At 46.0% G+C, this 27,132-nt stretch overlaps 1 protein-coding gene across 1 annotated transcript in view; it reads left to right on the plus strand.

Moving 5' to 3' along the window:
- RAB31 (RAB31, member RAS oncogene family) overlaps positions 1-16,008 on the plus strand; it is a 118,001-nt gene extending 101,993 nt beyond the window's left edge. Inside the window, exons 6-7 of the mRNA XM_069468272.1 lie at positions 5,203-5,312; positions 15,015-16,008. Coding sequence (XP_069324373.1) covers positions 5,203-5,312; positions 15,015-15,112 — 208 coding nt within the window. The 3' untranslated portion in view covers positions 15,113-16,008. The remainder of the gene's footprint in view (positions 1-5,202; positions 5,313-15,014) is intronic.
- The last annotated feature ends 11,124 nt before the right edge of the window (positions 16,009-27,132 follow it).

Here is a 27,132-nt window from a genome sequence, read left to right on the forward strand (position 1 = left end):
GTCACACTTCCTCATCACCAGTCCACAGGGCCTCTCGCTGCCTGCCGCCTCCTTTCTGCTGCAGTCAACTTGGGGGGATTTTTGTCATCCAGTCATTCAGCAGACGTTTATTGATTGCCTCCTAAGTGCCAGGTACCATGGGGGTCCCCAGACACGAAAATAAAAACCACGGTTCTGATCTTAAGACACCACAGCTTGTTTGGGCAGAGAGACAGTCTCACACGGACGACAGTGTTAGGAGTGTGCACAGGCTGTTGGGGAACCAGGGGTGGAACATCTGCCCGGGAGGGGCTGCTGGGCTGAGCTCCGCAGGAGGCCGGGTGGGATGTTGCCACGAGAACAGGGAAGAGCAGCTGCAAGACCCAGAAACAGGCCTGACACAGCGAGGTCCCCAAGGGGCAGTCCATCTGGAATGGCTGTCGCTTATGGGGTGAATGGGGGAGGGAGGAGTAAGACACAGAGCCACATACCGCGATGGTGTTGGTTTGATCCTGTGGAGTCGGAAGACATAGCAGAATCCTATTCATGGGTTTGCAGTGTGAAAGGCCCTCACTGTGGGCATGTGGGTCGCCAGAGGCTAGAGGACCAGGTGGAGGCCACTTCAGGGTGTGTGAGAAGTGAAAGGGACTGGCAGAGACAGTTGGGTGGAGAGGCCAGGAGGGAGGATGAGCAGGCTTTGTCAGGGGACATTGCAGGGTTCGAGAGGGGAGGCTATGGAGGGGGTCTGGTGGCTTCTGGCTTGGGAAGCAGTGTGTTATGGGAAGAGTGGCAGGTTCGTGGGTCAGAGGTAGTAGGTCCGGCTTTGATAGATTGCATTTGTGAAGCCCGTTTGTGATGCCAGCGGTCAGCTGGCTCCGGAGGGAGATGTGTCCAGATGTGGAAAGAAAGGGTAGGGCCTCTGGCCCCCTGAGCCTGTGACCACACACCACACACAGGTGAGTCCCTAAAACGCGCTGCGGACAGCGTCGTCCGTGGGAGGCAGTCGCCCACTCTCCACCCGCCACGCGTGCTCTCATGCCCACCTCTCGGCTCTCGACTCCAGCCTGACCGGGGTCTCCAGCTTCCCCCTCCAGCCCATCCCGTCTGGCTCGGGAGGGACCCCGGCCTCCACCTGGCCGCACAGCCTGCCTGCAGCTGCTGCCCTCACTGCTGCGAGGTGGGGGTGGGACTCCAGACGGTCAGGAAAGAGCCCCTGCGTAATACCCACATTTAAGGGTCGTGAAGAATGTGATCGCTCCTAAAAAGTCGGCGAAGGAGCAAAGGGGGTTGGGGATCCGAGTCTGTGCTTCTCAGCGAGTTGTAGAGTTGTAGTCATTCTTCTCGGTGGTTTCCGTCAGTACCTTGGTCTAAAAACTCTAAAAAATAGTTTTTACCATCACAATGGACTAGCTGTGTGTTTTGTACCTTGACTTGGGTGAACCTAATTGCAGTTTACCTGTTTCATTGGCTAGCACAATGCCTGGAGCATAACAGACACTCAAATATTTGTTGGAAAAAAATAAATGAATGTCACTGGATGCCTAAAGTCACACAATTGTAATGCTGAGGCCTGTGGTGGCAGCCTTCCTGCCCCAGGGCCCTGCGCAGTGGCGTCTCCTGAAGTGCAGCTGAAGAAGTCCCCACATGTCCCCATTTAGATGTCTGCAAGAGGCTGCTCGGAGATGAATTCTCACCTTTCCAAGGTGACTCAGGTGGTGGTCATGCCGTTTGTTCCAGCAATGATTTTTCCAGCACCAACTGGGTGTCCTGCAATTCAGTTCAGTTCTGACACTAACTACCTGGAGTTAGTGTAGACCCCACCGGTTAAGAGCTCAGTACCGCAAGACTGTCCCCATTTCACAGGTGAGCTGGAAGTCTTGCGTGTCCCCAGGTTACACACCTCTGCCCGGCAGACTACAGACTTGGGGGCTCCCACAGTCTCTCTGCAGATTCAGCAGTTCTCTAGAATGGACTCAGGCACTGTTCTCATGATTACTGTCAGAGGACAAAATTACGACAAATTTCAAGATCTCAATTGGCTTTATTCACGATTCTAGAATCAGCAACACCTCATCCATGAAACATAAGTGTTCCCACGAGCTGAGCATGAGGTTGGCTCTACAGACAGGCTTTGGTTGTTTCAAAGATACTTTTCTTGGAAGGCAGGACAGGGAGGCAGAACAACAGAAAATCACAGATTAGTCAGCCTCAGGTTACATGAGGCCACCTTTTGTGTGTGTGTAAGGCTTAAAGCAGAGGGAACTTCATTATAATGCCACGGATTGAAAGGTTTGAACAGCCTGTTTGGGAATTGGGCTGTGATCTCTCTCCTGATTTCTCTGAAGGTCAGATTCAACTTAGTTTGGGTTTGATGACACCTTTAGCCTGAGTGAGTCAGGCTTTTGATTTTTCTGGTCTGTTGGGCCTAGTGCAGGAATGTTGTCCAAAACAATGTCCTCCTATGATTTTTATTTAACATTATGGTTCTGTTACAAAGGATACAACCCAGGAATAGCCAAATGGAAGAGACACATAGGGCATGGCTGAACGCGACTCTATGAATAACAAGACACTCCTATCACTTGGAAACTGAGGGTTTTAGGAGCTTTGAGCCAGGAACCAGGGGCAGACCAAATGTATGTTTTTTATTATACCACAGTAATAGGAACATAGTTTGGCAGACTCGAGTGGTTGCTCCTTTAATCTCAGTTCCCATCAGAGGGCCTTTCGCTGGGCTTCTGCAGTCTTTCGCAAGAACCTGTTCTGCAGGTGGATGGAGTCTGCCCTCCCCGCCCACAGCCCCTGTCCTCCAGAGTGTTTGACAGTTTGAAATATTTTGGGCCTCACATTTTCTTTGTCTAAAAAGATGCAAAGAACGGCCTCTGGAGTGTGGGTGCTGGCGGGTGGCTGTGTTGTTAGGACCGGTCGGGAGCGAGGGATTGGACTAAACCCCGCCTCTGCCTGGCGTCAGCTGTGTCATCCGGGCAAGTCTTTGATCTTGTGAGACCCATTTCTAAAGTGGGAGGAGCCTGAGGGTGCACTTTCTCATCCCCCATCTCACGGTCCAGTGCTGTAGACTATGAAAGAATCAGCCTCTCTGAGCTGCCGTCCCCAGGGTAGGGGCTTTGGATTGTGTCACGGTGACTGCTTTGTTCTCATCTTAATCCCCGGAGACCTATTCTGCCCCTCTCTGTCCCGCAGCCGGACAGGTGAGGGGAGCTGAGGAAGCGTTACACCTGTGAGTGTGAGGGTCTCTCCCCCGAGGGTCCTCTGAGGCTTCCTTGAGAGCCAGGCGCTCCCCCACGCCCAGGTGGAGGCGCCGCCTCCTCTCATCTGCCCCGGGTTTGGGCAGAGACAAGCCTCACCCGTTATCTGTGCTTTGATAAAGACTTCTTGGAAGAGATGAAAAACAAGGTACCGTGCCCACCTGAACAGAGAAAAGCCCTTTTCTGCCATCTTTCTAATGTAAAAGCTACTGCCACCAAAAACTCAAGAATAGTGCCTGTGACAGGCCTGTGGCTTGGCTGCTAAAAACAGTAGAGAGGGGGGATTGAGAGGCAGATTTTCCCCATGACTTGGAGGTGCAGATTCCAGGACACGCTCCCGAGGCGTCTTCCCTCCGGCTGAGGGGCTCCGGACCATCGCCTTTAACACGGTGGACCCCTTTGGGCGCTTTTCCAGCTGGGACATGAAAGGTCCTTCTCTCATATGATTCAGGCTTTGTAAGGAATTTGAATACCAACATAGAATTTCCTCGGTAACTTTATAAACCTTTTGAAACCATTTATGAGGCATTTGCAGTGGGTGCCGGAGTCGGGGGGAGATGGGTACTGTGTCTTCACTCCCCCTTCCCAGGTTCGATTTTGTATCCGCCCTCGTCCTTCTCTCAGAGCCTTCCTTCTCGGCGCGGGTTATGTGTATTACCCCTCACCTGCAGCCTTAGAGGAGCTTCCAAATTCTTCTCCTCACCTCCCACTCTGCTCCAGTCCATTCTGGGCACTGTTTTATCCTAGACTCTGGCTTGGACTCTGTCATTTCTGTTCCTGTCACTGGCCACCGGGAGTAAGACACGCTTGGTGTGTCCTCCTGCCCGTCCGTCAGGATCCCTCGCTCAGCTCCAGCAGCCCTGGCGTTCCCAGCACCCATCCCTTTGCACACGCCCACCGCGGCGCCCACCGCGGCACCCACCGCAGCACTGGGTGCGGAACTGACTTGGGCAGAGCCAGCTGCTCTCCCGCCTCTGCACCTTTGCTCGGGCTGGTCCATCACAAACTGTCACTTGTGTGCTGCCAGCCTTCATGGCCATGCTTAAGGTGACCTCCTCCAGAGCCTCTTCCTGGGTTCCCTTGATCAAAATGCATCACTTTCTGCCCCTCTACTCTTGAAGCCCTTTATGCCACAGTGTATGGATTAGAGTGACCGTGGACATGCTCTGTCTGTCCGTGCTCTAAAGTGTAGGTTCTGGGAGGCAGGGACCAGGGTTTTCCCTAGCACCTGCAAGAGGGACCATCAAGAACTGCTCAATAAGTATTTGCTGAAATCACGAATAATCTGGGCAATGGGAACCGTGTCTTCTTTACCTTTGGGTCTACCATAGCATCCTCACATTGAAAACAGATCCATAAATGTCTTTTTAGATTGTTCATTTAAATAGGGTTCATGTCCTGAGACCTTTGCAGGAAAATCCTTTCACAGGTGAAAGTCCAGGTATGCCATGCTACAGGTAGACACTGGAGATATATCCATGCTCATTTCCAAACCATCAAATCACGTCACTATTTTCTCAGGTTTGCGAAAGATGATATATGAAAAGTCCCACAAAAACACATGTGCATAGACACACTAACAATGGTGGTGGTGGTGGTATTTTTTAATATTGAGCCACATTATAGGGGAAAAAATTGAAATCAACTCTGGCTCTGAACCCTGGAATGTATACTGCTGTACTCATAATGATTTTCCCTCCTGTTCTGAAATTCTTTCCTTCTTTCCACGAACACTGTTTTATATATGCATGTCTTGTCTCCATGGAGCCAGAGACCAGGTTTTAAATTTTAAAAAGTCTTACCCAGACTAGGTTTCAATACTTGCTGAGTGATTGAGTTACTATTCTATAGGAAAATAAAAGAACCGTTAGCACGCAAGCTGTCTGTTTGATCTTTTGGGTTATTTGTATTTTACAAATGAGCATTCATTTCTCTCTGGGTTTGACCTCTTTTCCAGGGAGGTGCCCCTGAAGGATGCTAAGGAATATGCTGAATCCATAGGTGCCATCGTGGTGGAAACGAGCGCAAAAAATGCTATTAATATCGAAGAGCTCTTTCAAGGAATCAGTAAGTACATGAAATTGCATTTTCAGCTTAGCTGGCATTTTTATACTTCAAGGACTCAGAGGGTAAAATTATAGAGTTCTGAAGTAGAACTTTATGTCTGTGTGAATTTATCTGATGCCATGGATCTAAAACGTACAACTGTGTGCTTGTTCATTCTTACCTCAATTATCCTCTCAATTCTAAATTTCCATAACTCTGTGCTGTTCACTCTCTGTTTTGTGAATTAAAATGAAATCATCCTGTTGCAAAAATAAAATTTACTTTAATTAAAGGTTATGCTGTAGCATTTTGTGTTAGTGTGTTGAGGGGGAGAGAAAGTAGACAAGGTGCAGAGCTCCTGGTCAGGCGTTAAGCTGAACGGCTCTAGGCAATTGGAGTCAGCTTCATCCCGCCTGGCCTGAAAGGGGGAACTGGGTGGAGGGTTGATTTGTAAAGATTTCCCTCATTTCTAATAAGCTCATTAAGGGAGGTGACAGCTTCCTTGTCCAGCCCCAGTTCTGGGATCACATTATGTTTGCTGATTCCCCAAATGACCTTATCAAAGAGCTGTTTCTCAGCTGATGGCCACACCAACACTCCTCTCTGCAGCTGGGAGGCTTCCAGCTTGCCAGATTTCACCTTTATAAATTCTCTGCCCGTGTCCTTCTGTGCTGGGTCCTGCCAGAGAAGGACCTGCCCACAGTTGGCTGGGAAACTGTGCTCTGAGCCGTCCTCAGTGAAGTCCAATCAGGGCATGACCAGGGACATTGGGAGCAGCACAGGTGTTGGGTGAAACGCTGGCTCTGACGTTCCTGGGGTAGCCAGCCACCTTAGGAAAAGTTGAACCCGCAAACAGCAGTTGTCCTCAAATATCGTGGCCCCAGACAATTCCAGAAGGGAAACTAATGGTTTGATCTCTTCTGCCTGAGGTCATTGTTGGCGAAGTTCTCAAAGTCTGAAGGGCCGAGGGTTCCCGGAACAGATTTGAGTTCCCTTTAACTGGTTTGGATCCATCATGTTAGACTCTGAAAACGCACAGCAGGGAATCTTTAGTTTGTTTATGTTGGCTTGATGGAAAATCCATCAGAGATGGGGAATTCTGACCTGGCTTACTTCCTTGCTGCAGAAATGTGCAAAAGAATGGCTCTGAGCCTTCCCTCCCAGCTCACTGGGATCTGTCCCCTTCCCTTCCCCCCACCTTCATTAGGGCTTTGTTTTTCCTGCCATTATTTCACACTCTCAACAGAATAGTGTCCTTCAAGCTCACTGCCCCAAGGAGTTGAACTCTAGGGTGCCAGGGCTATAATTTTATGTGAGAAATTCCCCATCTTCACACTCCTGCTCCTTCCTCATCATGGGCAATGGGGGCAGATGCTCTCTGGAGTCATGTCCCTCTGGGTGACATCTGAGTTTGGCTTGAACTCACTGTGTTAGCCCCATATCTCCCCAGATCAAACTCACTCTTTCCTGGTGGTGCTGGCCTTCTCTGGTGGTTCGGCTATGAAACATTTTGCTTTTACAGGTGGTTTTACTGAATGAAGCTAGGCAGCTCCTGAGCACTATTGCATTAACACCCTTCGTCCTTAAGCTTCTTGTATTTCTTAGAGCCCTCTGCTCAGCATTCGCTTTCTGGCCCTGGAAGGCAGACAGCACAGACAGCGACGGTGGCAGGAGGAAGCCTGGTGCCTTGTATGCCTGAATTCAGCTTGAGATTTCTGCACCAGCTAGTAGACTTTCTGGGGCTTATGAAAGTCATCATTAAGATAAAATATCAAATAGGGACCTCCAAGAGAACAAGCCTATGCAGGAAGTACTGAATTAATAGCTTTAAAGATCATTTCTTTGAATGGTTCAGCCAGTGTAAATCCCTTCCTGTGTGTGAGGTCTTTGTGGCTCACAGTGGTGGGGATTTTGAATAATTAATTCCTCAGATCCTAGTGGTCTGCGTCATTTAGGGGAAAACAAGTGCTTTGCTTAAAGTATGGGGCAATCATGGCTTCGAAGTACTTAATTCTTATATAAGCCATCAAATACCTGTATCACCTCATCTTCCGTGTCAAATAAACCATGTTTCTGTTTTATTATAATTTAGTTACAATTGCCTTAACAAAGAAAGCTTGTAAACACACAGCCATGGCAAAATCTCCATCCATCCATCCATCCATCCACACCTGTAAGCTCTCATGCCCTTCCTTCACCTCCTGACTCCTTCAGTGAATTTCTTCAGAATGGAGTTCTGTAGCCTAATTGCAGGTTAATTTAAAACACAATTGCAAGTACACCTAAACACACTGCAGCAGACTTTTCATTTATTTTCCTTTTCCCTGTTCCTACTTATATTACACATGCTCCTCCCTGCGCTTAAAATAGAAGTGGATATTGCTGACACCTGTGCTCCCCAAAGCAATGTTCCAGAGACAAATATGCCTAAAGAAAAGATGTAACAAAAAGTCAAGAAGGAGTAGTGGGAGTAAAAGCCCTTTAAAAAGGTATGCGTAAACAAAATTAATTCACGTTGGCTTGGATGAAGAGACAAATGTTTCTCGTTTACATTCCCAGAGTGTTCATAAACCAGAAATGAGACAACTGTGTTTTCTGAGCATGAGCTAACGCGTTTTCTAACTGGAAACTGTTTACCAAAATCATATATCTATTTTTTTTTGTTGTTGTTGAGACAGAGTCTCACTCTGTTGCCCGGGCTAGAGTGCTGTGGCATCAGCCTAACTCACTGCAACCTCAAACTCCTGAGCTCAAGCAATCCTTCTGCCTCAGCCTCCCGAGTAGCTGGGACTAGAGGCATGTGCCACCATGCCTGGCTAACTTATATATATATATATATATTTAGTTGTCCATATAATTTCTTTCTATTTTTAGTAGAGACAGGGTCTCGCTCATGCTTAGGCTGGTCTCGAACTGCTGACCTTGAGCGATCCGCCCGCCTTGGCCTCCCAGAGTGCTAGGATTACAGGCGTGAGCCACCGCGCCCAGCCCATATATCTATTTAAAGACTGAAGCTACCCTGTAAAGGATTTGGGTGCTGCTCTCTTTTGGATAGTGATCTGCATACAGCCTGACCTCATATATTATCCTTTGGTTGGTATTCCTCTAGGTACCCCCCTCCTTTTGGTTTTGAGAGACGGGGTCTCACCTTGTTGCCCAGGCTAGACTTGAACTTCTGGGCTCAAGCAATTCTCCTGCCTCAGCCTCCCAAGTAGCTGGGACTATAGGCACATGCCACCAAGCCTGGCTAATCTTTTCTATTTTTGGTAGAGACGGGGGTCTTGCTCAGGCTGGTCTCGAACTCCTGAGCTCAAGAGATCCTCCTGCCTCGGCCTCCCAGAGTGCTAGGATTACAGGTGTGAGCCACCGCGCCCAGCCCCTTCCACGTATTTCTAGGTTTGTTCATTTTTCTTTCTTGGGTTTTTGTACCTTTAATTTGAACATTAAAGGTTTTCTCTTTGAATTAAAATATAAAAAGAAAAAGTTCTTGCCCCCCAGAAGAATTGTACATTTGAAATTTTAAAGTGATGTATGAAAACACAAAGAATATTCTGTTTATATACTAGTGTTACAAATCAAAAACAAAAAAGCTCATGGCTTTCCGTATGAACTGCCTTCGCCGCCCTCCTCTGTGCACTGTGACGTGAAGGGCAGGGTGACAGCTGTGATGCCAGCCTTGCTCCCTGGCACACTGGCCTGGTCCAGCCTGCACCGGACATCCCTCCTCTCCCCTCCGCAAGCCTCCATCCCTTCAAGGCCCAGTTCCAGTCTTTCTCATCATGCCGTCATCATCTGCTCCAACTTTCACTGATGGTTTCTGCCTTTAACTTGAGATTACTTAAGGCTTGTCCTGTCACTTTGACATTTGAACATATTCTACCTTTAAATGATTCACCAGGTGTTTCGGGTACACATCTCTTCTTCCAGGGGTGCTGCAAGTTCTGTGGGAGCAGAAGTGTTGGTCTTTCATATTCCCCATGAAGCTGAGATTAGTAAATAGTATCTATAGGACTAAATTCAGGGTTTTGAATTTGTGTCTCCATCTTCATCTCATGCTATCCCAGGAAATAGTGTTTCAGTGGGTTCACTGGGTCAGGTGAAATGTAATCACTTCTTATGAGGACTTAAGGTTGAATGACACCAGCACACTGGACAAGTGTCTCTTGATTTGTTTATGCAGCAGATAGACACTGTGCTGGTTTATGGGTTAGGTGCCATGCTAGACACTGGGAATACGTGGTGAGCAAAGCACACCGACAGTCGAGACGGGAGATTGATTGCCCGCAGGCACAGAGTCAAATCCGTGTATGATCACACAGTGTAATAAATGGTAGGAACAAAGAACAGGCCTGTGAGAGACGATGATGGGGGGTTAGATTGGGTGGGGAAGGCCTCCCCAAGGGAATGATTTTAATGAAAAATGAGAAAGGCCAGCGCGCGCAGAGCTCTAGAGGAGCTGTCAGCAGAGTGGAGCACAAGCGCTCATTCCCGGAGCAGGAGCTGGCGTGGTGCTTTTCAGAAGAGCCAGCAGGGTGGTGGCCTCTGGGAGAGGGTGGGAGACTGAGCAGGGCCTGGTGATGGGAAGAGGGTGACATTCTGAAAGCAGTTGGAAGCCCCTTGGGCATTTGAAGCAGGGGTGTGGCATATCCAATTTACACCTACTAAGAAGATCACACTCAGAAGGAAGAACATCTGGGCTTGGCGATTTGGTAATGCAGGAGGGCGGAGTCTGGGACTAGGGTGAAAGAAGTGGAAGTGATTTTAAAAATCTTCTGGCTGGGTGCAGTGCCTGTAGTCTCAGCACTTTGGGAGGCTGAGGCAGGAGGATCGCTTGAGGCCAGGAATTGGAGACCAGCCTGGGCAACATAGCCAGACCCCTTCTCTACAAAAAATAAAAAAATTAGCCGGGTGTGGTGGTATGTGTTTGTGGTCCCAGCTACTCAGGAGGACTGCTTGAGCCCAGGAGTTTGAGGCTGCAGTGAGCTATGATCATGATAGTGCACTCCAGCCTGGTTCACAGAGTGAAACCCTGTCACAAAAAAAAAAAAAAAGAAAGAAAGAAAGAAAAGAAAAGAAGAGAAGAGAGCAAAGGAAAGGAGAGGAGGAGGGGGAGGGGAAGGGGAAGGGATCTTCTGGAATAAGGACCAGTAACACCGGGCTTGGGTTGGGGATGGAGAATGAGGAAGAGAATGGTGCAGAGAATCACTCCCAGGTTTTATTTCCTGGAATGAGGAAGATTGGCACAGGAGCAAGTTCTCTGGGGCTGGATTTGGTTGAACCTAACAGACAGGATTCTGGATTGTGAAGAACCCAAGTTTTGATTTGTGGATTTTAATTATTTAACTCAAATACCTTTTTAAAATGATTGATTGATGGATTGACAGGTTCTCACTCTGTCGCCCAGCCCGGAGTGCAGTGGTATCATCATAGCTCACTGCAGCCTCCAACTCCTGGGCTCAAGCAATCCTCCTGCCTTGGCCTCCCACTTCCAGTCAGCTGTCACCTCCTGCCAGGTGTCCTTTAACAGTTTCTCTTTCCATCTTTGCTCCCTACCTCCCCACTGCACGCTTAAGGCTCTCCTACTCCTGGCCTGAGCTTTACGGGCCTCCTGACCGAATGTGCGTCCTGCCTGCTAATCCAGCACGCTCATTTCTCACACCCACTCTCTATCGTAACGGTCAAGGTCTTCTAGTCATTCTGATACTGTCTTCTTTATGGCAGCAAAAGGACAGTTACAGGGAGTAACCTCAAGTGGCACGCATGCCCCCCCAGTCTGCATTCTTGGGGTGGTGTCCATGATGGTGAGTCACTGCCGTGTTCCACAGACCCCCTTTCTACATGGAGAGTCTTGGGGGCCATCATCAAGAGTAAATACCGCCAAGTCCTAGCAAACTTGGCCAGTTTACTAATCTGGATGATTCAGAAAATCAGGATCAAGAAATGGAAGTTACATAGCAACTGCCAGCACTGCTAACACCAAACAAAAGACAGCCAGGCCAAGTGAATACTGGGACCGAATGAAAGGAGAGAAGAATACAAACGGCAGAATTGTTAGGGAGGGACTGAAGCTGGCGCAGGAAGTGGCTGGCCCACTACACCAGGAAAGGGAGCAGCTGCAGCTAAGCTTGCTGTTTTATTTTTGTTGTGTGTAAGTGCATTTCAGCCATGATAGAATTTATAGCTCGCAATTTGTTTTCACACACTGCTGCGTCCCTGAGGAGCCGTTTATAAAACCTGCTTTTTCTCTATTCTGTCAACTTCAGGAAAACTGAACTTCCAAAAACAAAAGTCTTTTTAACTTCTCCTAAACAGAACATTACACAATCTAAGCCATATTAAAATAAACACCCTGGCCTAGAATTTATGCTCAAGGACAACTTGTTATGGAGGTTGTGTACTTAGAGCACATTTTGTAAGAGTGGAAACATACAAAGGGTGCTCAGAGCTTTTTCGGGTGTTTGTATTTATAGTGTTGTGTGAACGATCCTGATTCAACAGTGTTCCAAGGCGATCACCTTGGCACAAAATGCCATGGCCACTTTCCAAAACCATTCTTTTGTGTAAGTACGTTTAACCTTTCAGTAAGTTTTGAATGCCATAGGCCACAGATCGGAGCTCATGTACTGGTGTCAGGCTGGCTCTTCCGTCTGTGTTCAAAAGGTGCTTGCCTCATGGTCACTCCCTGGCTTCCTCTGCCTCTGATTTAAAGTGGAAGTACTTCCTTTCTTCTCACGCTCTTTGAAGTTGCAATGTGTGTGACTCATCCCAGGCTGAGAGTTTTGTAGAAGAGCAGGGTGGGTCCCCAGCTACTAGCTGAACCCTGAGAATCGACAGTGGCTGTGGTGGTGGCCGGGAACACTGGCCCTTGTCCCCATGCAAAACCCACTGAGCCATGCCTGGACCTGGGACCGGTGGCCACGCCCCCAGTCATTAGCTCCTCCCATATAGTAGTGGCTGTGTATATATTGCATGCTGGCAAATTCCTTTCTCACATGCTTTTTATTTTATTTTTTAAAACTGTATTGCTAATCTTCTCTGTATCGTCCCTGTTTTAGTAGATGTGCTGCCCAAGCGAGCACATCATACTTTTTATAGGTGAGGAAAGGAAGGCTCGGAGATTTTAAATAACTTGTCTGAGTTCGCTGAACTGGAACATTGACTCTCTCCAGTCTCAAAACTCTTTCTACCGAAAGAGAAAGACGAAGGCCGAGGAAACCATGGTGATTCTGTCTTTGAGAAATGTTTTTTTCTCATAAGTAAGATTTTGGATATTCTGAAGATAAAAGAACCTGGCAGCCCCGAGAAGACAAGAATACAGACGGTGAAGTTGTTAGAGAGGGGGATCACCGAACCCCGGGAAGCGGCGTCAGCAACTGATGCAGAAACGCCGCTGATGGTTTGAAACGTGTAAGGCGGCGTCTCCTTGAGATGGGGCCGGGCCGCACTCAGTTGTGCATCCCAGACTTTGTGGCTCACTGTCTGCTTAGGAAGGAAGGAGAGGCAGGAAGGAGGGAGGAAGGGTGGACACTGGCCTCCCTGGCATCCTGTTTTGCTCTCTATATGCTCTTTGTTTCTAGGTGTTCACTCTGCTTTTGTTACTTTAATGGATATCTTATGCATAAGCCTTTTCCTTAATTTGGGTACTTTTCATATGAAAAAAATCATGAAAATTTAAGAGGCATGGAAAGTCAGCCTTGTAAAGGAGGGATAAAAGGCCACTGCCCTTTTGCTAAGGGTACAGTTAACATCAGAACTCCTTATACCGATCAGTGCACAGTTCTCATCTCTTCTCTAACTAGGGCAACAGCTGTTACCAATCAGAATTATAATTTTGTCCAAAAATATTTCAGGTACAAAAGCAAAAGTCCCTATTGCAGTGTGTAACACACTCGGGAGGCACCTGAAATATTATTGATTTAAATAGTGATACAACTTGACACTATGATCCCTCCAGTATTTCATCGCTGCGCTCATCACTTTCTCTTAAGTAACGCTTTATTGGCAAGGTCTGACTTGAATAAATCTTTGAAGAGCACTGTTGGAGGTGGAGGACTTCCTTGTCAATTTATCACACAAGGTGGACAAAATAGAAGGCATTTTGTTTACCTACTTTTAATGGTGACAAATAAAAAAAATAGCATGTCCAGAAGAGGGATATACAAAGTTACCATCTCGTTTGCTTTTGGATTAAGACTGAACTGTTGTGAGAATGGCCAGCAAATGTTTGTAGATCACCGTTGGCTGCACAAATGGCAGGAACCATAGTTACGGAACTAAACTACAGGTTTTTTCATTTGCTCCATCATGAGATAAAGATCTCTACTATTAATTTTGAATTCTGGGTAAATGCCAGTGATCTTAATCTTCATGCTCGAGCTTTGAGGAATGTCCATACCATCCAGTCTACACAATGTATTAATACTTTTGTAATCAGCTCTTCCTGCCCCTTGTGGCAATGCACCTACGCCAGGGCATTTTGACTCTATATGGTCCTTAGAAAAGACTTTGTCTTTGGAACCAGTTTCCCTTCCATTTCTCATTACTACTTAGTGAACAAATATACTGATTAGCCAGTTTTTTAAAAATCCTCATTTTAGAGCTAGTGTTTCATGCCTTTTTCAAAGGGGAGAGAAGAGTAGGGTAGAGAGCTAATGTGCTACAGGAGCAGGAACACAGGACTTGGGATCCGTCAGAAAGTCAAGATGTAGGTTATAATCAAAGAACTGTGTGCCTTATTACTGATGTGGCCACTAGCAAAGCGCCTCCATTCTGAGTCACAGTAAAGTGGTGATCATAATGGCCGTGACGCCAGCTTCACAGGGTTGGGTAAGGATGGTATCTGTGAAAATCTTTGAAAACTTAAGGTTCTAAGGTTGTTATTTCCAGATTCCATTGTTTTTTTTTAAAAAACGCTTTACTGAGATAAAATTCACATACTTGATACATTTCACCCATTTCAAGTTGTATGCTTCAGTGGCTTTTAGTGTATTCACAGATATATGCGACCGTCAGCACAGCCAATTTTAGAATATTTTTATCATCTTGAAAAGAAACGTGTACCCTTTAGTTATCACTTCCTGGCCCCCTCCACTGCCTTTTTAATTTTTATTTTGTGTTTATTTATAGAGACTCTAGGATAATTTTTTAAATTAAATTGAGTAAAAATAAGATTACTTGTGGACAGTATGAAAATACTATGAAGAGCAAACTGTAGTGCTTCCCAGCTAATGACCTAAGTGCGTTGGCAGGATGAGGGAGGATGAGCTAAGTGTTAATAAATGATACTACTAGGAAGAGTACAGTTCCCAGTCGCATCTATTTTAAGAAGCAGAAAAGATGGCGAGTCCTCACTGTTACTATTCAAGTCACAGACACTCCCCGCGCGCAGGCTGGGGAGGAGTGGGTGCTGGGATGAGCAGAGGGTGAGTGGCGCTGCCCCCCAGAAACAGTCTTCCCAGCCCAGGAAATCCACACTGTACTTCCTTACGTGTCCCTCAACTTTCTAAACATGAGGTGACTTCATGCAGCAGAGATGGGAAGGAAAGAAGGATGGCTGGATGGAAGACAGGAAGGGAGGGAGGGAGAAAAGAGCCTCTCCGCGAGTTCCTCTGTTTTTTTGTACAACCCGAATATTAAGTTGAGGTGTTGAAGCAGGGTGAAAATCCGCGCACATAGTGTTGACTAGGGAAAAGGAACTCAACCGTGGTCTCCTTTCTCTTCCAGGCCGCCAGATCCCACCCTTGGACCCCCATGAAAATGGAAACAGTGGAACCATCAAACTTGTGAAGCCAGGCACGCAAGCCGGCCGGCGGTGCTGCTAACCCTAACCCAAGGGCCGCAGTACTTGAAGGAGCCGGAGCCCACGTCCCTGTGCACTGAAGGACCCCGCACTCGGTGGCCTGCACCTCACTTGGAGAAGAGTGAACACCCCGGCTTTGCATCCTGGAAGATCTGCTGGAGCAGAGCAGGAAATGTCCCCAAAAAACAAATTTAGAAAACTATGGAAAAACCCACCATACCGTCACAAAATGGCCTTTAGTGCGTGAAATGCGCACGGGAGGAATTGAACTTATTAGGTAATAAGTATAGTTGCATTTTTTGTTAAACACCTTAAAAAATTCCTGGATTTGTACAAAAGTCTTGCTGCCTTATGTGTATGGGATCCTAACGTGGTGTTCCACTTGGATTTCCTGTGTTTACCTAGCCAAACTTCAGTAACTTCTTCAGTGCCATTGCCTTTGTTACCTAACCAACCTTCACTAGGGGGGAAGTTTAATTTAGAAGGTTAGTTTTTACCTAGCTTTGGAAGTAAGCCTTTATTTATTACTTTTCTGAAGGAAATCAGAGAAGTGTAATGGGACCATTGCTCAGACTGAGACTTGAGCTATTATAAAAGAGGAGAGAGATGTATTAGAAACTGTTGTCTACATCTCTTTTAATTGGTGAACATTTTTCTAAGTTTTAGCCATAAATAAACAAACCAAATTGGACTAAATAAAATATTGCATATAATTCTGGGATTGGGAAGCCTAGTTTGAAAGAGTCATTTAAGCAATGACTATGTAAGCAGTGATAAATGTAGGCTATAAATATTATTCACGAAACCACCTGACATGCATCACCTCCACACTAATAAATTCCTACTCTCTTAGGTAAGTTTATGCACTTAGTATTATTTTACTAAGAGAATAATCATGGTGTTGTATCTAGGGAAGAAAATTAACTGGAATTATTAATAAATTTAATGTTTGAGTTGTAATCTTAGGGCAAACTTCTAATAATAGCAATTAGTAATAGGTTACAGGAAAGCCAGCCAGAGTAAGTATCAGCACCTTGAAATCCTAGACCCAGAACACTGCAAAATCAGAGAAGGCGTTTTGGACGTTGCCAGGCTGGGGAGGAGGTCTGGGCCTGGAGTGCGTTGAACTGAGGATGGGCTTCCATGAGAACCTTCCTTTTCGGATTCCCTGTCTGTTCAGTTAATTAAAGATGTCTGAATCCAAAGTGGGTAAGGAAAGAAAAAGCACGGAAAGGAAGAAAAGTGATTTCTGCTGAAAATTCAAATCCTATTACCATTCTAACTTTCATAAAAACTTAGGATCAAGAAGCAGTTGATCTCCTGTCAGGGCCCACATTGGGAGGCAGTCCTTAAAGGCTGTGAGGATCAGTGCTCAGAAATGCGCATCAGCAGTGTGCTCCCAGGGCCAGCCGGCACCTTCTTTGCCGTGACCGTTCAAGGGCCAGCAAACCTTCACCAACAACCTGCGGCGACGTGGAAGTCGGGAAGGAACTCGTGAGCTGATTGAAGACCCGGCACTTCACTCAGCAGGAGCTGGGGCTGTGGAGTCTTGTTGGGGCTGTGCCCACCACGCTCTGGATGGGCAAAAGACACAGTCAGTGTCATCAACAAAAAGGGAGGGTTCTGCAGAGACCAGAGCCAGGTTTACACTTTCTTTATGTTGACTGTAACCAAGGAAACAGGGCCAGGTTGAAATACAGGCCCATGTCTTTCAACTCAAAAATATGCTGTCAAATTGATGTTCTTCCTGCTTCACCCAACTTATGAGCATTGATTGACAATCTTAGGATGTGAAGGCTGCAGAACGTTGATTTTGTTTCAAGAGTTCCACTTGGCTCTCCCAGACCGGTACCTCAAAAACTGCTGGCAAGTGGCATCTGGATGTCCTAGCAGGGCCTTTGTAAGGATTTTTAGGGTTTTTTTTCCCCCATATTGTGCACATTATTGGCTTGACCTGATTCTGCTTTGAAGGCCAAGAAATTATCATACCTCTTGCCAAAGGTAAAACAATTTGAGTTGAAAATTGAAGTGACCTCTATCCAGGTGACATGCAGACTAATTTTGAACTTTTCCTCTTCCAGCTTTCCCTGAGAACCTGGGTTTATCTCCAGACAGCTGCTTGGGTTTCCTAGCTAAGGTGGTAGGCATCCCAGCAGAGCGTTTTGCAGCTTTGGGCTGGTTTGCAGTGGTTGTATTTTGCATAAAATGTCCAGTCTTAACCACATGTAGTGAGCTACCCACTAATGAGCGCATGGTTTTATTTCAGAAGCACATGAGGGTGTGAAGCCACTCTTTTCCCTTTCTGTATTGCGTCAGCTATTCAAGCCAGTCAGAGGACAAACAATACAGTTATGCGTCATCACCACTCACAGAGATCACACTTGGGCATGCAAGTATTCACATAAACCTTGAACCTTCTCTGAAGATAGATGCTCAGGCCTTGTCCACAAGGAAGTTTTCTTACTTTGCTTTATTTTTAGCTTGAAATTACTTTCTGGATATTCTAATAATTGAACCATAACCAAGTAATAATTATGTAAAGACCGGGAAATTACCGTTGCTAAAAAATCTCAAGTAGTTTCATGTCCGGTAGCATCCTTGACATCATTTTCCAAAATTTGCTCCTTTTCCCTTGTTTTCTTTCCTGTGTGTGTATATGTGTAAATATGACTGTATATTTGTTGCGCTGGCGTGTAATCCATTCCACTGGCTGAGTTCGGCTCATGGCTGTGTGTTATATAAGGTAGGCATGGACTCTCAGTGGGTTGATTCCCCAGTGGAAATCTCTAGAATGGAGTCGCAAACATTTTATGTAGGTACATAATCGACCTGCCATTTTATGGTTAAATACGGTACGTTATAAAGTGCTGGATATGTCTTTACCTTGCAGACTAAAGGTTGAAAACCTAAAACTAACTTTTACCCAACAGTAAGGGCTGTGCCCCATTTCTGAGGGAGGTTTGGACGACTGAACTATTTCCTCTACGATCAAGAACTTTGGCATGTGATGACTGAAATTGAGCTTCTTTTTTTTTCTTTTTTGTGGGTTGTACTTCTCACTGCTCTGTGCGGCTCTTGGCAAGTCCAGTGAAGAGCTAGCTTAGGAACTGCAGGGCTCCGGGCTGTATTCAGACCTATTAGGTTTCGAGTTTACTCTTTTAACATCATTGTTGAAACCACACCCAGTAATTCAATGGGCTGCTCCCTTGTGCAAACTGTTCCCCTTTCTTGTGTTTTTGTAAAGGGCTTCCGTCTGGGCTGGACCCAGGTCTTGCACATAAAAGACACTGCTGCAGACAGCTAGGGCCTTTCCGCTTGTATTCTGTGCTATAATAAGGCATTTCTCTCAACAATGCCCAATTGTATCTATTATTTTTGGTTTAACACACACTGATACATACTAATAAATATTTTAAGTTCTACCAAGTTTGTCTTTTTCTTATTATAATGTCTTTTTTAAAATCACAGTCAACTCAGAGTAAAGAATGATGGTTTCCCAGAGAAACGTGTGCATCTATACATGTGAAGACATGCATAAGGGTGTTTGCTAAAGCACTGTTCGCAATAGTAAAATGTTGTTTCCACTAAGGAAATGGATCAGTTGAATATGGCACCGTCACATGATGAACACTACGGGGTAACTAAAATGAATGCAATTATCTATAATGCACCAACATTTAGCTCAAAAACAATGTGGAGTGCAGGGCTGCCATCCTGCTCCCCTGAAGGAGTCACGCCCGTAGTCTATGTGAATGGAGCCCTCAGGAACTGTGCAGTGCACAGTCTGGGCATCCAGCCTGTGGCCCTGGCTGAATGAATAAAGCAAGCTGAAGAAGTTCTAATGCGTATCAACTTACACAAAAACAATAATATATGTTGCTTATGAATGTGTTGTAAGAACTGGTTTCCCTCAGCCCCAGGAACAGATAGGCAGAGTCACCAAGGCTGCAACAGACAAAGGAGTTTATTTTCTAGCCCGGGCTAGGGTCCAAGGCTCAGAGCACCAGCGCAGTGGTCTCTCCACGAGCCCGGACCCCGCCCTGGGGTGGACACTAAGCTTTTATACTTATCAGTAGGTTACATGTATGGGCACACCCCCCCCCACCCCCCTTTTAGTTCATTTGCTCTTTCAAAAGTGGCTGATAGTATTGGCTCCTGATTGGCCAGTTTCCAAGCCAGGGCTTTGGCTCCTGATTGGCCGGTTTCCAGCCTGGGCTCTGGCTCCTGATTGGCCGGTTTCCAAGCCAGGGCTTTTAGTTGTTACTAGCGGCATTCCGGGGAGGGGGAGCGTCTGTGTTGGGGAAACCGAAACTTAGGCCTTTCCTAGGAGGTCCAGTCTGTCATGGAGTTACTCCTGTTTTCCTTCCTGCTCTATAGTGTGTGTCTGTGTTAAAAGAAGAATTAGAAGGAAAACTTGAACTCATGATGGTCCTTACCTGTGGGAAGGGAAGGAAGTGAACAGGATCAGGGAGGAAAACAGAGGACATTTAACTATCAGCAGTTTTTATTTACTTCATGATATAAAAATCTGAGGTCAACATGATGAAATAAATGGTAGTATTTCAAAGTATGTGTTTTATTAGCCTCTGTATTTTTTTTTTCAAAGAGAAACGGGTATGGAGAAAAGAAACAACAAAGGCTTAGGCTGATTTTAATATGCAAGAAAGATTTCCTGAGTGTAACTGCCGACTCCATGTAGCCAGTACATGTGATGAGGTGGACTCATTCCCATCCCTTCTCCATCGTAGCCTCTTGCCCGGCGCCAACACACGCTTTCTCACACACGCTCTCGTGGAGCTTGTGTTTTCCATGCAGAGCTTTGCTGTCTAGACGACATGCAAAGGGGAGCAGAGGGTGAAGGAAGAAGCAGTGCCTTCGCCTTCTCCACATTGGAGGCACCTGCTGGGAGGCTGCTTCCAATATGCAATCAAACAAGAAAAACACCATTACCAACAAGAGACCCAGTGTTCCGACTATGTGAGCCAACATGCCTTTCTTTTGCATTTGCTAAGAAGTGGTTCCCTATTTATGGCAACTTGGGAATATGTTTTTGGAAATAATCCTGTGATTGGATTCAACCAGCAGGTTTCGTGCAGGCCAACCTCTTTGTCAACAGCACTGCACGGGGGTTCCACCGCTCCCTCCCTCAGAGTGCTTGTCCCACACTGCGGCTGTATTTAATAGGACCCGGTGTCTGAGCAGTTATGCACTGAGGCTGGAGGGGTCTTCATGGCAACTTGCACATTTTACAAAACAACTCTGGTTCAAATGCTGCTTTAAACAGTCTGCAGACACTTCCTGTTCAGGCAAGGTATTCCAGAGAGCAAGACTTGCAGGTTGGAAGAGGATGAAGACTTTACCCCAAGTTCACGAGCATTCGTCTCCAGGAGTGTCTTCTCTCAAGTTTTCAGACAGACTGTAGCAATGTGTCGTTGAACTGGCTTTTTATACACATGCGAAGCTATCTTCTACCTTCCATGCTAGTGTTCTATTAAAAAAACTGAAACGAGGGGGCTGGGCGAAGTGACTCATGCCTGTAATCCTAGCACTCTGGGAGACAGAGGGGGCAGGATTGCTTGAGCTCAGGATTTCAAGACTAGCCTGAGCGAGATCCCGTCTCTCCTAAAAATAGAAAAATTAGCTGGGCATGGTGGTGTGTGCCTGTAGTCCCAGCTACTCCGGAAGCTGAGGCAAGAGGCTCATTTGAACCCAGGAGTTTGAGGTTGCAGTGAACTACGAGGACGCCACTGCACTCTACCCAGGGCGACAGAGGGAGACTCTGCCTCAAAAAAAAAAAAAAAAACTGAAAAGGTAACACCAAGTGTTGGCAGGTATAACTGAAAAAAATAGGCAGTCCTATACATGCTGGTTGGAGTATAAATCGGTACAATCTTTCTAGAAAGCAGTTTGGCAATGTATATCTAAAATATTGGAAATGATCATATCCTGTGACCCACTAATTCTATTTTTCTGTTTGTGGGAATTAATTTTAAGTGTGGGTGTGTGTCAAGTCATCCTGAGCAAGTGACTGGGCCTCAGTTTCCTCCTAAAATGGGGACAGCACCACATCACAGGGCTGATGTCGGGATGAAGGGAAGTCTTGGTCTGCACAGCACTTGGGACCGGGAGGTGATGCCATGGCTTCAGCCTTTGCCCGGGAGCTGGGAAGAGTTCACTTTTCCTGTCCTCTTTTTGTTCTTGTTCTTTTTCTTCTCTTGGGAGGCAGTGTGGTGTGGAGATTAAGGAATCCGGAGTCAGACCGCCAGAATTCAAGCTCTGTAATTTGGTGACAGTGGGACCTTTGGCATATTGGTCTCTCTGAGCTTCTAGTTTCCTCATATGTAAAATGTAGATAATAAGTCAAATGCACACACATCCACTCTTCTGGAATCCAAAAAGCTTCATAAATAGAAAGTCTGAATCTGAATTTGATGCAGACTCATTTGGCAGCAAAATCAAACCTGAACTGATGTGATGCTATTTATAATCATTTATCTAACCAGGGGTAAATATTTGTATAATTAGCTGCAGAAATACTACTGTGTTTGATTATAGGATCCCCCCGAGTCGCTGCAATGTTCTGTGACAGATATGCTATTTTACTTTTATAAAATCCAAACAGAATTCTGAAAACATCTTCCCCCAAGGTATAAAGTATTGTCAGTCCACAGCATCTGCCGAGTGCGTTGTGGGGATTGAGTGACACTTGGGGGCTCCAGGCAGCTCTCGGGATGCTGTTCACACGGAAGGCCAGCGCCAGGTGCCTCCTAAGTGGAGCCACGGGGTTCGCCCTACAGAAATGTCACAGCCCTGGCACCGAGCAGGTGCCCAAAACAGGACAGCTGACAGGAACGCAGTGGCCAGCGTGTGCCAGACACTATTCTAGGTGCTTTATCTACATCATATCACCTCTTTGTTTTTACCACAACTTTTCTGAGGTAGATACTATTATCTCCATTTTTACAGATGAGGAAACCGAGGCACATGAGGTTAAGTAAATTGCCCAAGATCATAGACTTTCTGATCAAGAGAGTCAGAAGTCAAACACTAGCTACTACTATCGTTTTTCTCTCATTATAAGTACTGCAAATAGTAAAGGAATGAAGAAAAGGAAATTCAAATCTCCCATGGGTTACATTGAAACTACATCTCATTTTATCCATGAAACAAATCTGAGAAGAATACACAATTGTTCTCCTTGGTACAGAAGGAGCAGGGAGAGCTGACATGATTTCCTCAGTTTTATACGATGAGTCAGGAGGCCAAAAGCTGCCTTCACGCCGACATCCGTCCTGTTACAAAATGCATTCTTGCTTCTTGCGTAAGGTGGTTTTTTTTTTTTTTTTTTTTTTGAGACAGAGTCTCGCTCTGTCGCCCTGGCTAGAGTGCCGTGGTGTCAGCCTAGCTCACAGCAACCTCAAACTCCTGGGCTCAAGGGATCCTCCTGCTTCAGCCTCCCGAGCAGCTGGGACTACAGGCGCCACCACGCCCGGCTAATTTCTTTCTATTTTTAGTAGAGATGGGGTCTCGCTCTTGCTCAGGCTGGTCTCAAACTCCTGAGCTCAAGCAATCCTCCCCCCTCAGCCTCCCAGAGAGCCAGGTTGACAGGCGTGAGCCACGCGCCCGCCTGGCAGTAAGTTTTGATGGGGCGCTAAGGGTTAACCGGCTCCCGCCGGAAGGGCGGAGTCACCCAGTCAATGGAGACTTGCCGCTTTGATGGGAGCTTTGATGGGAACGTCTGAGCCCAGCTGCTGGTGCGACTCTCCTTGGCCCTGCCGCTCAGGCAGCTTAATTTCTCTGTCCCGTTTCCCTGAGTGGTGTTGAAAGCCCTGCTCAGCCTGAGCTGAAGTGAGCTGAAGTTAACTGGCTTTTTGGAATGACTCAAATCATTCGCAATTGCATTAGGGTCCAGCAATCTCAACTTGGTTGGGCCTGAGGCCCTGAGTTGGCTTCTGAGAATCCAGTGCCCAAACCAGTGTTCCCAGGTGGGCCAGGATGGCCTGCTGGTGGCCGGCTTATCTCCTTAACTTTGAGATCTCCCTGGATTTGCACGTACCTTTTCTCTTCCGCTCTTTTGGAAGAGGATCCCAACTCATTTCTAAGGCACATCCCAAGCTTTTTTTTTTTTTTTCTCGTCCCTCTTAAAATCCGCCCTGCACTGTCTGCCCCTCCCATCAACCTACGTACATGGATCCTGATCAACTGTTGTTCCCCCTCCGTTTCCCCACCAAGCCACCCTCTCTTCCCCCACACTGATGAAATTCTCCAACAAGAATCATGATCTACTCACTTGACCTTCTAGTCACTGCCCACTTGAATTCAGCCCGTCCCTCTGCCCTTTCAGAGACTACCCTGACCTCCGCCACTGCCCCTGCCACTCCTGTCTCCGGACTCTGCCCACCGCCCGAGGCCACCAGAGGCAGTCGGTCCTCCCTCCTGGGCCCTGCCTCCGTGGTTCCTCAGCTTCTTTTTCTGTCCCTCTTCATTTTCCGTTGCCAGCTCTTCTTAGACTCCCTATCTGCTTAAATGCAGGTACTTCCTGCAAATTTTTGTTTCTGGTCCTCCTCAATACACCTCCTTCCTTCTGATCTCATCAATTCTATGGCTTCAAGTATTGCCTCTAGGTGTTTGGCTTCCAAACTGTGGTCTGGCCTGGCTTCTCCGCAGAGATCAGGCCTTGATCCCCAGCTGCAGGATGGCTGTGCCCACGGTGTCCTGCTTCAGGCCCCAGGGCCCCCGCCAGGCACCTAAACCCTGCTGCTCCTTGTCAGCATTCTCTCTGTGGCTCAGGCTTCTCTCTGAGAGTCAGTGTCATTCAGCTCCTTCCAAGCATTGACCAAACCATGTAAATTCTATTTCCAAATTTCTCAAACCCTTTGACACTCTTTCCACTGTCCTAGTGTGGGCTCTTAATCTGCTCTGTCTTGGCTACTGCGATAGTTTCTCAACAGATCTCTTGGAATTCTGTCTTAGGCCCTCAGATCTATGGTTGAATATGCAGCAGTGAGTCAGCTAAAGTACAGTACAAAGTAAAGTACAAATCACATTTCCTCCAGCTCAGCCTCCACCCCTACCCCAGCCCAGCCGGGAGCCCTGCTCCTGCCTCTGCCTGTGTCACGCTGGTTGCTCTCTCCTGCCCTGGGAAGGCCATCCTCGTTTGGCCTCCGTTTGCCAGGCAGTCTGCACCCCCAGGCTTCCGGAGGCTGGCAAGCAATTCTAGGAGGCTCTCCCAGATCTCCCCAGGGGGATAATAGTGCCCTCTTCCAATCACTCTAGAGCTGGGGACACCGGGTTAGCCTGTAAGTTAAGGGCAAATAGTGTTTATCAAAGACATGTGTTTAGTGCATGTTTTGCACTAAACACAGTGAGTCTAGTATTCAAATGTCATTTTTATTCCCTACATTCCAGGTTGCAACAGAAGACCAGGAAGTTAATTAGGTATTTCCCTGGAAGGCCAGAGAAGAAGAGAAACTCACATGACACAGGCACTTCAAGCCTGTTGTGCAAGTTTTCACCGCGTGTCTGGGGAGTTCTCCGCGCTGGGTAAAGACTGCGACACCAAGGCACATCGCTTATCCTCGAGAAGCCTGTGTTGGGGCTGGGGAGGGAAGATTCGTGCCATGTGACATTGTTTCCTTAAATGTGTGCTGCTGACAGGAGGGGCTGAGTGGCTAGGACTCAGCGTTGACCTGTGACATTTTACTATTTTTTGATTAAAGATTTTTTTTTTCAATATTCTCATTTGAAACTTAATGTGGATGGTTTGGAAATGTCTTATGGAAATGGTTTCTTTCATCTCTTTCCTATTTCTTTATTGAGAGGCCAAGGTGGAGATGTGGTTTGCTAGATGTTAATAAAGGTCATTGCTAGATGTTAATAAAGGTCATTTCAGCAAAAATAAATGTTAAATTAAGTGTTTCAGTGTAAACCTTCTTTAACTGTTTCCCATTATACAAGCTGTAGTCCATCCATGCCTTTATTCATTCATGCATTAAGCACCCACTGAATGCCACACTCAGCCGTGGTGAGAAGGAGCTCCGACCCTTCCCAGTGGGGCCAGTACGGTGACTGAACATCAGAGCTACAGTGAACACGCTGAGAGACGTTTCCCCGGGCCGCTGCTTTGCTGCCTCAATGCTCTGCTCTGCGGCGGTTCCCCTTGTGCGGGCGGGCGCACCCCAGCGCTGGCCGCTTCCTGGAGACGGGGTGGGGGGCGCGGGAGGCCCAAAGAGCAACTGTCCTGTAAACATGTGTGCGCTAAAATTTAAAGTTTATGTAAAAATGCATTATTATTCTTAAAGACGTTGTTCTCTCTGGATTAAATTTTGGGAAGACAGTAAGAGGTGAGGGGCGAGCCGGTCTCCTGCTTCAGTTACTGCTGCAGGCCGAGGGCGCCGGGCTTAGATCCTTCCACCTCCAAATCTTCCATTGCGGGGCTCTTTTCTTAAAAAAATCCACAAAAGGTACCCATTTTGTATCTTATTTGTGTTTTAGTGGTGACTTGGATTAAATTCCTCCTTCCCGTTGCCTACCCATTATGCTGAATGAACGGAGGAGTCTGAATCTGTATAGGACAAATATTTTCATTATTCCACAGTAAATTGGTGGGCACGTTGGCATATGTAGTATATAAAAAATAAAAACCCTAAATGTATACATATGATCGCTTTAACTCTTCCTCTAAGATGGCTGAATTTTTAGCAAAAGGAATGATTTATAGGCTGACGTCACTTTAAACCATTTCCTCATCATAATAGAATCTTCATTGAATTAAATCCTGGAAAGTTTTAGCACTGTTACTTTTATGCTGTTATATGAATATTATTATTGGTTTGGGGCTCTCGGCAAGGTGGTCTTAGAATTAGAAGCTCAGAAGTTTATGTAGAAATATATCACCCAGAGTGAAAATCAGAGAAAAGAAAATTAATAGATTTAACTGCACAAAACTTGGAGCATCTATATATTGCTACCAAAATATCATAAATAAAATTAAAAGGCAAACTGAAAAATAACCTATGATAATAACTGGCGAATGGGAAATGATATATAAGTATATATAAAATAAGGAAATTAATATATATGGAGATGCTTCCCTCCCAAGAAATATCAATGATATTTCTATGATACAGCAATTTGTAAAGGAATAAATAGAAATTAATAAATATTTTAAAAGTTTCACCTAATAAAGAAATGCAAATTGTTATCAATGACGTAACTTTTTTTGTCCATCAAATTGTACTTTGATACCTTGCTGCTAATTATAACAGCCTTTCTTAAAAACATTTTGGCAAAATCTATCAAAAGTCTTTACGATGTCCACCAATTGATCTAGGAATTTCATTTTGAGAAATTTTTCTAAAAGCAAAATAATGTGTGAAAAGATTCATAAATATGCTTATTACTGCATTGTTTATAGCAGTGAAGAATCAAAATCAACCTGTATATCCACCAATAGAAAATTATTTAGATAAACTGTAGTTCATCCATTCAAAGGAACACTTATCAGTCATTAAAAATGATTATCTATGTTAAGGTTCAGCAAACTATGGCTAGCTGAGAGTTTTTGTAAGTAAAGTTTTATTGGGACACAGCCATGACCATTTGTTTATATATTGTGCGTGGCTGCTGCTATATTTTCTGCTAGGGCTACTGTAACAAACTGCCACAAACTGGGTGGCTTAAACAACATAAATGCATCGTCTCACAGTTCTGGGGGCTGGAAATCCCAAATTAACATGTTGTGAGGCCTGTGAGAAAAGGATCTGTTCCAGGCCTCTCTCCTTGGCTTGTGGACGGCCGTCTTGTTCCTGTGTCTCTCCACGTCCCCTTCCTGCTGTGTGTGTCCATGCCCAAATTTCCCCTTTATATAAGGATACAGTCATGTTTGGATTAGGGGGCCACCTTACTCTATGATGACTTAACTAATTATATCTGCAACAACCCTATTTCCAAAAGAAAGGTCACAGTCTGAGGTACTGGGGGCTAAGATGTCAGCATGTGAATTTAGGGGTTCACAATTGCACTTATGTTGGCTGCTTTCAT

This window comes from Eulemur rufifrons, chromosome 5 (genome assembly GCF_041146395.1).
Source record: "Eulemur rufifrons isolate Redbay chromosome 5, OSU_ERuf_1, whole genome shotgun sequence".
NCBI lineage: Eukaryota > Metazoa > Chordata > Mammalia > Primates > Lemuridae > Eulemur > Eulemur rufifrons.